The sequence below is a fragment of the Sceloporus occidentalis genome, unplaced genomic scaffold, assembly GCF_023333645.1.
Source record: "Sceloporus occidentalis isolate IW3139 unplaced genomic scaffold, rSceOcc1.0.p SCAF_4, whole genome shotgun sequence".
NCBI classification, from domain to species: domain Eukaryota; kingdom Metazoa; phylum Chordata; class Lepidosauria; order Squamata; family Phrynosomatidae; genus Sceloporus; species Sceloporus occidentalis.
The window spans coordinates 13,699,112-13,711,338 of record NW_028316984.1 but is presented as its reverse complement, the minus strand read 5'-3'; the positions used below and the strand labels follow the sequence as shown (position 1 = coordinate 13,711,338).

Genomic DNA, 12,227 nt, shown 5'->3' with positions numbered 1-12,227 from the left:
GGCTCCCAGAAACCTATGGTTTCCTGACAGGTCACTAGGGGTTCTGTAAGAGATCATAACTGGAAAAAAACTCTTTATTCTTCATATTTTTATGCAGGGGTTCCTTGAAACCTGCACATTATTTCAAGGGTTCCTCCAGGGTAAAAAGGTTGAGAAAGGCTGCTTTACAGCCTAAAAAGTCAATTTTTATCAGTACAACAGTTCATAAGGAGGGTGTGATTTAAACTTTTCCTTCCCTACCATGGATCCAAATAAAATCCTCCCCAGCCATAGGGAGAGGCAATTTCATCAATGCCATGGCAAGGGAGCAAAGGATTAAACTTCTTTTCCCAATGTACAGTGAAGATCGTGCTTTCTTGTACTTGCTAGTAAGTTGTTTTCAAAAATCTGATGTGAAAACACATTTAAACATCACATCACATTTAGCTTAAATCACAGAACTCCAAACCTTTATATATGGGTTAAAGTGGATTAACAAACCACAGATGATCTCTCAAAAACACTAGAAATGTCAACTGTGTGCACCTTAGTTCTTAGCACACAAACTAATTATGACCTTATGGCATGAGGTTGGAAGACAATACAACCAATACAACCAGTCAGCCATACCTGTTTTGTTAGGACTTGGAAACAGCAGCTGCTACCAATTAGTTGAAGAGATAGAAGTAATAGACAAAGTCAGCAAAAGGATAGTATGCTCTTGGTTGGCAGCCAAGTTTATTGGGGGATTCGATTGCCAATTAAAGGCTGAAGGACAATATTTTGTCCCTTCAGAAGAAACATGCAGCTGGCAAGCTCCAGCAAAAGGGAAAATTAACAATCTAAATTTGGAAGAGTATTCTATTTCTTTCACAGCCACCTGACTCCAGGTTGTGTCAAGAGTCATTGGCTCATCCCTGTGGAATATACTGATGTAATCTATATAGTAATAATCAACTAAAACCACAAAGAAGTCTCTTTGTAGACTCAAAGTTGTACAGCAGTGCAAGGACATATCTAGCCACTTGAATACTTAATATATAAATTCCTTATTGTGTCTAAAAATATTGTCGTAGTGGGCAACTTAATACCCTACATTTGGATGTCCTATTGAGGCTGGAACAAGCTTGTTTTCTGCTGCTCAAGAGAATAGGACCCAGAGCAATGGATTCAAACAACAGGAAAAGATTCCACCTCAACATTAGCAAGAACTTTCTGACAGTAAGAGCTGTTCGACAGTGGAACACATTGCCTTGGAATATAGTGGAGTCTCCTTCTTCGGAAGTTTTAAAACAGAAGCTGGATGGCCATCTGTTGGGGGTGCTTTGATTGTGATTTCCTACATGGCATAGGATTGGACTGGAAGGCCCTTGTGGTCTCTTCCAACTCTGTGAGTCTGTGATTTTTTACCAATGAACTGGTACATTTAAAAATGTGTGTGTGTGTGTGTGGGGGGGGAACCTACACAAATCAAAGCCTCTGGAAAAGAAGAGAAACTTTTTATAGAAATTACTTTAAAGGGGGGGAGGGGAGTTAAAAACGATTTTGTCTGAAAGCAATTTTTAAAAAAATTATCCTAATAACATTTTTACAAACTTTACAGATGACATAATTAAATCAACTAAAATAATTTTTAAGATATACATCTATACTAATTACATACAGTGTAACTGTATTTACATACAATCTAATTAGGCATTCATACATTGTTTACAGTTATTCCATTATGCTTGCAGATCTCTTTAATATGTGTGTCATATCAAGCATATTATTACACCAAAAGCATAGAGTCAATAGCAACTGCTCCATTATAAGAATAAAAAAATGCTTTTAATAAATAAAAACTAGTTATCAGCTATGTTATGCTTGTTTTAGGATGAACTTTGCAATTAATGTGGCAACTATTTTTTAAGCATTTCAACCTTAATCGATAGAAAAAATGGAGAAGGATTCAGGATATGTTAGTGTCTAAGTCTAACACACAGCTGATTTCTTTCACAGTCCAGAGTTTTTCACCAATTTTCGAAGTCCACTTATTTGACTTTCTGTTTTTTCCTTGCCTGAAATTGTTCTGTTTTGTTCTTAACAGATTTGATTAGCATGGACAGTGCAGGATCTAAGGATTTACTGGCAGCAGATTCCCTCTCCACTGCACTGTCCTCTCTCCCAGTTGCTGTGGTAGGCCCTTGCTGTCTTCGGCGAGCTTTCTCTTCCAAAATCTTTTCAACTGCTTTTGTTTTCTTAAAGTTGGGGTCTGATGGATCCAAGTTGAACAGATGGGAAGTATACATGGCTTGGAATCTGGCATCAGCAACATTTACCTGAGAACAAGAAAAGTTGTTTTAATTTTAACCATAAAAGTTAGGAGAAAAGGGAATGTTGATTTCTTACTATGGTATGTTCATGTACAGCTGTCATATACAGGCTAACTTCAGTTCAGAAACACAAGTGTCAGCAGGTACAGAACACTTTACTCAGAAAACTAAAGCTATTCACAGCATAACAATGTTGTCAGGAATAAAGAACTTGATTGTTACACAGTATATTAAAAGCAAAGCAATTCAAACGTTTTTCGGTGCTTACATCCATTTGTCTTCAAACCAAAATATTTATCCTTCCCAGGACTATCCCTCCTTTCCTCCTTGTACCAAGTGTTCCCACTAAACCAATCTTGACAGTTCAAAGAGTATTTTTTCCTCCTCTTGCTTCTGGTCATTAGCCAGCTTCAAGGATAACCATCTTTCCACCCAGCATCACCAGGGGTCAATCTTCTGCCAAAAATGGAAAACAAACCTGAAAGTGCCTAGAAATCTCCGTCTGGTTTTGAAAACTGGGTGTTCTGTGATGTTAAATTGTGCAGGAGACCTCTACAGCCCACTGAACAGGTGAACTGCTGCTGCTCACAGAGGCAGGGGAGGCAGTTTACACTTTTTGGTAAGAAAAAGGGGATCCCAGGGAGTCTAAAAGTGTCAGGGGAGTTGCATGTTGCTCCAAGACCACACTTTCCTCACCCCATCCTACAGTATTAAATATTCCATATTAGATGCCGATTATGTACTCAAGAGGTAAGCCTAGCACATCAATTTCCTCTTGTAGGGTGGAAAGATGTGAAGAACCATGACCCTTGGCTAAACACACATGTGGCTTGCCATCCTGTTATACATACCATGTTTTTGGATAGTAAACATGTGAGCCTGCCTTAAATGTGCAGGAAAAATTGTGCTCAGGAAATGTATTTACCAGTCTGTAAACAGATGAGAGGGCAATATGACTGCTATGTAATGAAGAAAAAGGTTGCTTCTAAAAAAAGAAAAGAAAGGCATCCCCAGGTAAAAGGGACATGTCAAACAATGCATAATACATTGAGGGGAGAAGATAAGGTGAGAAAATATCTGTATAGCTATGCATTCAAATGGAATGAGGGGATGAGAATTGAATCAATAAAGGAGAAAGATTCTAAGCATAAATTCTCCCAATGTTAAAGCTGTAATGTCTGTATTAAACATATAATTACTATGCCCCAAGGCAGCATGGTGTTTCTCATTAGTGTCAAAGATTAAGGTAATGATCATATACTGTTTACCTCTTATATCTTTTATATATGTATTTATATTGTTAACAAGCATCTTGCATGCAATCCTTGACTTATTTTTCCACATGTATACGTTATATATATCTCCAAGTCCAAGGAAAAGGAAGAATATTCAGCTCTTCTCTTTCATTTCAGGAATTATGATTTGAGCCCTTGTGAAAATACGAGTCCTTGGAAATTTATCCCCACAAGAGAAGATCAAATAAACAAACACAAAAAGTAATTTCAGATTTCTGGTGCAAAATTCATGGTTTGGAACACAATCCCTCACATGTCACTTTCAAAGGAATGTAAACAATACGTTGTTATGTAAATGATAATGCAGCTATTGTTCTATTTTAAATCAAAATGACAAGTATTTTAATTATATCTCAGAAGTAAACAGTCCATAGTGTTACCTGGAAGTCATCCGTCAACAGTTCCTTCTTTTTCATTAATAGCTTTTTCTTCTTCTTACTCAGATTCTGCTGTTCCACTATCTTGTCATAATTGAAGTGTCTCCTTTCATCCTCCTCCTCATCCATCACCAGCAGAGACATTTCGGCCTGTTAGAATTAGAACAGATAGGATCTGTTTGCACAACATTTCACAGAATATAGATTGCAGATGTTTCTGAGTCTCATCTAAAGTCTGTCTTGCTAATTCACAACAGGAACAGCTATAATTGCCTATCTGTTTACAAAACAGTTTTATTGGCAAGGATGAGAGTACTTTATAATGAAAGCAAAGCAATGAAGAGTATCACTCTCACTTCAATGAAACTAGACTAAGTATGCATAGTCTAATCAATTTATTTATTTGTTACACTTTCATCCCATTCTTCTTGTGGAGAGTTCTGTACGGCTTACCGTATATACTCAACTATAAGTCAACCTCATGTATGTCGAGGTCAAGTTTTGGGGCCAAAATTATGGATTTTGCCATGACCTGTAGCTAGGTCATGGGTAAAACTTGGAGGCTCCTTCAGTGTGTGTATGCAGCAAGAGGGACTCTCACTGAAGCTTTTTGCTTCATCTTTTCACTTTTCATTTCAGCCAGACGCGCAGGTAGGAAAGGGACTCTTCAACAAACAGCAATATCAATAAATAACCCAAGATTCTTTCTGCTTGGCTTCAGAGAGAAATAAACTCCTCCCTGCACCACATGGGAAAATCTGAAAGAGCTGTTATCACATTTCCATAGTGACCCGAAAATACGTCGACCTGGGATTTTGGGGTCAATTTTTGGGCATACATTTTTAGACATAGATGAGTATATATGGTAGATGAGGCTCCCAAGGCAGTGTCTCACTCAGTCCCTGGCAGTTTGAACAATGCAATTTCTTTGGATATCCCTAAGAGGAAACTTTCTTCAAAGTGAAGAAGTTGATTTCATTCTGTTCCCAGTCACATAGGCTCTAAATATGAGAAAGCATGAAAAAAAAACCCTTATATCCAAGCACAATATTACATGCACACCAAATGGTATACAGTCAGCCCTTGGCATCTGCAGGGAATCCATTCTGGACACACACACACCCCTCGTGGATAACAAAATCTGCGGCTGCTCAAGTCCCAATAGGGACAAATGCACTGAAGTCCCGTCTTCCTCCCTCCATCTTACTTTTTTCCTTCCTAACTTATGCTCTCTTTCTGTCTTTCTCCTTCCTTCCTTCCTTCCTTCCTTCCTTCCTTCCTTCCTTCGGCTCTCTCTTGTCTAGCTTCATTCCTTCCCTCCCTCCCACCTTCCTTCATTCCTCTCCCCTCCCCCCTTCGAAGCTTCTTCCTCAGGCTTGGCTTCGGGGTTGGAGAGAGCCGGAACCAGATCTTGGAGCTCCCTTGCCAGACCCGACACCCAGGAGGGAACCTCCAGGCTCTGAGACTTAAGCCCTGGTGCTGGCTTTGGCTCTCTCTGACTGACGGGAATCCAGCCTCCGCCTCCAAGCTGCCCCCAAAGTCAAGCCTGGGGAAGAAGCCTCAGAGAAGGAAGGAGAGGGGAGAGAGGAAAGAAGGGAGGACTGCGTGCACATGCCAGCACTGGGGACAATGTAGGCTTGCTGTCCACAGATGCTCAAATCCATGAATGGCAAGTTCACGGATGACACGGTCCCAGTGTATATGGTCTAGGTCACATGCACGAACCCTAAAAATAATCCCTATGACTTACTAAGTGGAGTTGATCTGCTGGAGAGACAGACTGAACCAATTCAGACAGTAATCCCTTAATACATAGGAAAGAGGTACAGTGTATATATCGCAATGGTACACTGTGTATAATACAATGTTTCACCAAAAGTAGAAGGATATGATATTAAGCAAATACATTAATTTACCAACTATGGGTGTTTTTTTATTAAGGAACTGTATAAATTTTGATGAATTTAATCAAATTTAATGAATAATTAAACATAATTTCAGCTAAATTTACATCTATTTTACATACCTCTAGCTATTTTTTTAATGTACTTTTAACTTTTTGCACCCATGGTTGTTTCTCACCCATATGCAGTTAACTGCTTAGGTAACAAGATGGTACAGTGCGCCCTTTCTTTACGCAGGGATCCGTTCCAGACTCCCCCACGTAAAGCAAATTCTGCCTATGCTTGAGCCCCATTTAAATGAATGGGGCTTGTGCACGTGGCGGTGTGGCAGCACGCGCATGCTATAGGTGCGCACCCCATTGTTCCCTAAGGGACACACCACTCCTTTTCCCCACGCGGCTTCAGCATATGCTGAAAGCCGCGTATGATGCAGGTGCACTGTATTTGTTTATTTAACAGTGTTTTAAAAACTCTATTTCTGTGAATGAGGTTGAAAATTGTTTTTACATATAATGCTGATGTGACCAATTTGCTGGGGAGCAGCTAATCCTATAAGACTGCTGAAGCCAAAACATGTGCAGAATGCCAACCTCAAGGTTTAAGAATGATCTCATTAGTATACAGCAAAATACTACTTGCAGACTTGAGGATTTACCGTTTAGCCTTCATCCTTAAAGTTAGCATACCAAACCTCTTATGCACTCACTGCCAACTCCATTCACCCCAGCCAACTCACAAGTTGTTAAACAGACCCATTTGCAAGATCATATTACTTTGCCTATTCTTAATGCTATTACAGCATGTTCTCTTATACCTTATGTTTTTCTGCATCGTTCTCTTTTTCTGGTGCATCACCTTTTTTCTTCAACTTCTTATTCAAACCTAATCATAAGTCCAAATAAAAATAATTATTCAAACATGCTGGAATAAATAAGAGATTACAGGAAAGCATGCTTCCCCCGATTGTCTGAAATACCAATACTAAAGCGTGAATCAAACAAGGACCTCTATACGAGATTCTTCAGTCAGACCCTGCTTCAGTTATGAGGATGTAGAGTGTGATGATAAAGCACATGAAAGTCTTCTCTAGTCTCTCCATTCATACAATAGACCTCAGAGCAAATAGAATGAGTCACTGTTCAGTCCCCCTCTTCCCCCACAAATATGACAATTAAGCATATTAATAATCATGCCACTCACCAACTACTTCTAATTAGCTGGGACCCAAAGGATGATGCTCCCAACATGTATGAGTGGTTGCTATTGTTTTCACACTTCCAAGAACAGTCTCCTGGTACCACAGAAGGTATTGCCTGTTGTTGTGTGCCTTCAAGTTGTTTCTGACTTACAGCAACCCTATGGCAACCCATTTTCTTGGCAAGATTTGTTCAGAGGTTTGTTACTACCTTCTCCTGAGCAGGGACATAGCCAGGATTTTGGGAAGGGGGGGTCCAGACTAAGTGCCACCATTATAATGGGGCTTGGGTGCGGTGGCGCAGCAGCACACACCATTCATTTTATCTAAGGGAAGGGGGGGGTCCGGACTGCAAGAAACCCTCCCCCCTTGGCTACGTCCCTGTCCTGAGGCTGAGAGCATGTGATTTGCCCAAGGCCACCCAATGGTTTCATGGCCAAGTGGGGAACTGAACCCCGTTCTCCAGACTTGTAGTCCAACACTCAAATCACTATGTCACTCTGGCTCTCTTTTATGAAAGTGAACTTTGTTAATTTTGTATTTTCTTTTTTTAATGAATACTTAGTGGCAATTTCAAAAGGGTTGACAAAAAGTTATTACTGTCACAAACCTCTCAAGTGCTCTAAAGTTATTCCAGTCGAATTTACTCTCAACCATCAGCAAATTATTTCCATTTTATTTATCTCCTTCAGTTTTTCATATTTCCTTGCCTCACACCACATATGTGTCATGATATAACAAATCATGACACATTTATCTCCAATTGTAGAATTTTTAAAAAGTGATGAATGTTCCTAAAGTTTTTTGCTAAATGTCAGAACAGAAAGATAGTTCAAAAACAAACAGTTTGGGTGGAACCTTCATCTGATCAGCATTTAAACCTTCTCAAACGAATCAGCATGAATTGACCTGATGTTTTAAAGCAATCACCTGCCTGCCCTTTCAGAACTGGTCACCAAGCAATCATCATAACTTGTGGTGCAGTAACATCCACAAAACGTCACAACCTTCACAAACAGGTAATTCTGCACACAGCATTTCTCCAAACCTAATAAGCCTGAAGTATTAAAAGTCAAGCTAAAAATATTTTAAATAAATAAAACACTTGCAGAAAGTAGACATGTTTCTAAAATCCAGATCCAGAGGGCATCCTACTACACACATTCTAAAGAAAGTGAGATTTTAAAAGAGAAAATTGTTATATTCTGAAAAAATGAACTTTCTTTTTTCTGACTCAGTTTTATGTATTCCACATACTCTTGGGGATCTTACAAACAATGGTCCAGGAAGAATATGAAACAGGCACATCTCAAGTGTGATATGCAGTATTCAAATTTCTTTTTTCCCCTTCCTCTTTGGCAAGCCTACAGAAATAATTGCTTTGCAAAAAAAGTTGTTTTTCTATCAAACCAGTATAAAGTCACCTATGGCACGAAATGTTTTGGAACAGGCAAACTTGTGTGTCTCCTACACAGACTTGGTTTCCAGGAATCAAAAGAGAACAACAATCAAATTCATCATCTTATAAAAACTTTTCAGGTATGATAAAAAGTAGGATATATTAAAGTGTACAGGACAATACCAAGACTCCTTCCTCTCTAGTTCATATGAACTTTGTTTTATTGGTCTATCAAGCCCAATTAATCTCAATTTGTTTTCCATCATCATCAACCGTAGGAAATATCCATTTTTTCTTCTGCTGAAAAAATAAATTTACTACTGAAAAGTTAATAATCTAGACTTGGAACAGCCATGAACGAATTTTATAGCCATGCCTTGGAGCACAGTTCAGATATACCAGTTCTCTCATATTTTCTTGTTATTCTACAGCCAACTTACATGGTGTGTTTTTTCAAACCGTATAGTGTGCCTAAACATTAAATGAAACTTTTCAAATGTCATTACAAAGAAATTTGAAATTTATTGCTTGACTTGAATTAGTAGTTGTGTGGACATGAGTCACAATGCTCAGTGTTGTAAAATCCAATGCATGCAAATCTTGGTATTTATTAACATGCAAAACAGATGATTTACAACTGTCTCAAACTTTTCAGGCGCAATCCAGAGAGCTGACTTGTTTCTTTAACTGTCCAACAGGATGTAGACTCATTTCAAATAGCAAGACATGCTCTGGCATTGCAAATTGCTTAAGAAACTGAAGAGCATTTCCAAAGCAACATATTGAGGGTGCATGGAGCAATGCAATTCAAAGAATCTTTATTATTATTATTATTATTATTATTATTATACTTTATTTATATAGCGCTGTAGATTTACACAGCGCTATACATACAATCAATAAAATTGATGAAAATGAAACCTGCCAATGGTTTGATGAGCAAACAAAAAAAAAGTATTAAAGAGAGAATACAGGTAGATATATTTGCATAGACAAAGTTGTTTACATGTGAATTTACCAGCGGTCTAGACACCTGTGGTGGAAATATGTTTTCAGAAAAGCACCAAACTAAACTTGGAGGCATGTTTCATTTGCTCCCCTAAGAAGTCACTACTGATGTAGCAACAAACCTCCCTATCCAAAAATTGTATCCCACAACTAGTTAAGAAAACTAGGGCTGTTACTTCTGTGATTCAAAATGCAACCATCTCAAAGTCCAAAAAAAGCCAGGAGTGTTGAATCCAGAGATATTGAGACTAGCCACATAACTGCACTACACTCTTATAGTGCTGCTATTCCACTTTTACTGCTCTGGCTGACTCCTGATTCATTCTGGGGTTTGTAGTTCAGTGAGGCCTAAGAGTTCTCTGGCTGAGAATTTTAAATGACCCCTCCCTAAACTGCAAATCCCAGAATGCAATAGGAGGCAGCCAGAGCAGTTAAAGTGGAATAGCAGCGCTATAAGAGTGTAGTGTGGTAATCTAGCAGGACACTACAAACTAGAAGCTCCCACAGCCAGAAAGCGTTTTTCATTAATTCACACTTCCTGAAAACCTGCGGTTGAGGGTCCAATGGAATAGCAACCATGATAGCCTTAGGGTCATAGAAGTGGAAAGAAATGGGTAAAAATCACCCACCAACTTCCAGCTAAAGAAATATGCAGTTTGCAAAGGAGAAGCCACCACTGGATTAGATTCACTAGACTAGTCCTTTCTGCAGGATGAAGTAAGAATGAAAGACTCCATATACTATGTAATTTCTTATATGTGATTTTTTTATATACTGCTCTATTATTTTTTATCAATTTCTGTTACTGATATGCAGATTATGCTAAAGAGATTCCTTGAAACATTTTTATAACCTTTTAAAACACCCTGCAAGTTGACAGTATTGGAGTTTTTATGACTGTACTGTATTATTGTATTGTATTTTATCGCTGTGCTGGCTGTGTGCCGTAATAAATGAATAAATAATAAATGAAAATGAATGAAAGACCTTAGCTGGAAGACTACATTCAAAGCTAAACCTGAGCCCACAACTGACAGCCTTCCTATTGAACTAGGGCCTCCAAGAAGGATTTATTTCTCCCTTTCCCCCAAAGAACCAGGAAGCCAAAGTTTGTGTAATGGTAAACTTGCCTAAACACATTTCTAGAGTGGGTAGATATGGAGACCTGTGAAAAGAGGGGGGAAAGCCCAAGTAAAGAAACCAGAACATGAAGGCAACAGATAGAATAGCTGGCATGAAACAAGTAGAAAATTAGCCAGATTTAACTTAGGTCCTCTGAAATAGACTGCAAGTCAAGGAGAAAGCAAGAAAGTATAGCCAGTGAAACTATGTAAACTCAAGTGGTATCAATGGAGCGGTTTGAATGTTGGACTACAACTCTGGACAGCAGGGAGCTACCAGTTGCAGCAGGAATATGCTGGTTCTAGTAGCAGCAAACTTCTTTTTAACTTTTTTTTGTATATGTTAAATAGTTTAACCTTTAAAACATTAAATTGTCTTAAATTATTTAAATTGACTTTATTGCATGCCGCCTGAGATCCTTTGATTGAGACCTCCACAAAAACATTTTAATTAATCAAATAAAACAAAACAAAACATAGCAAAAACAGGTGCTCCTCAGATAGCAACCTGCTATCCTATTCCCTGCTCTCAGCATTCCTGTACTCCTGTTCTTGGTCCTTCTGGCATCTCAGCCCATGGCTTACTTCCCAGCCCATGTTTTGGACTACTCCTTCACTGATTCACAACCCAGAAGGACGCTTCTCTGCTTACTTGATCCCAGCTTCTCTTCACTGTGTTTGACTGTCCTTACAAAATTACTATAATTTTAAGGACTTCATGTTCCGACCCAGGCTTGACCCTCACTTCTTCCATTGCTACTCCCTTGGAACTGTTGTTTGCCTAGTTAACTCTTTGGCTCTGTTGGGCAGTCATAATGACAAAATGAAACACTTGCTTCTGCAAATGGGAGACACCCTTCTGTTTGCAGAACAGCTGATCCTGACCCAATACAGAAAGTCCAAGTAGAAAAAACACCAGTGATGCTCTTAGACCACTGATTGGCAAACAAGTTGAAATCAATGTGTTACTTGCAACTCTAAAGAAACAACATATTTTACCTGTTTGTAAATTGGATTTTTGCATTCTTCAAGTATCTCTTGGGTACACTTAGACTATAAGTAAATAGGCCAGGCACTTCTTGGATGTAAGACAGGAGTTTTTTTTGCCTTTGTTACAGGTCTTGTGGAGGGGATCCTTCAAGCTGAGTTTGAAAATGACTACAGGAAGAAGCTATCTCTGTTTGGACTGGTGAAGGAGGGGCATCTAATGTGATTGGAATAGAGAAATTCTAATAGATGCTAACCAAGGGATTTAAAAAAGACAGCTGGGGAGACAGTTTATGGTTTTGCTCAAGGAGAGGAAAGAAAGACCACAGCTGGGGAAGAGAGCTAGTGGCTGGAGAGGCAAGGGAAGAGACCTTGTAGAGTTCAGATGTTGGCAGGAGAAAGCCAAACTCCAAGAATATTTGTGTGGTAAGAGCTGGAATCTAGAACTGGTGGATGAAGTGTGGAGGAGGCCAGACTATGAGGTTGTGGTGAAACTTCAAACAGGCAACAGATCTTGGCAAGTGAGGGTTTTAGAAAAGAGTTTGTCCAGAGGAAACTTCAAAAACCAGTTTGTGAACCTAGAAGCCTGAAACATCAGAAAAAGCAGGAAGCAGTGGATAACTGCTTGACACAATCTGTTCCTCATT

The 12,227-nt window shown here is 39.0% G+C and overlaps 1 protein-coding gene across 1 annotated transcript in view; it reads right to left on the bottom strand.

The window, feature by feature from the left end:
• Positions 1-700: 700 nt before the first annotated feature.
• The window catches only part of LOC149313520 (ESF1 homolog), a 41,848-nt gene continuing 30,321 nt past the window's right edge, over positions 701-12,227 (bottom strand). The window contains exons 12-14 of the mRNA XM_089519241.1: positions 6,685-6,752; positions 3,970-4,116; positions 701-2,300 (exon numbers count right to left, since the gene is read on the bottom strand). Of these exons, the coding sequence (XP_089375367.1) occupies positions 2,013-2,300; positions 3,970-4,116; positions 6,685-6,752 (503 nt within the window). The 3' untranslated portion in view covers positions 701-2,012. The remainder of the gene's footprint in view (positions 2,301-3,969; positions 4,117-6,684; positions 6,753-12,227) is intronic.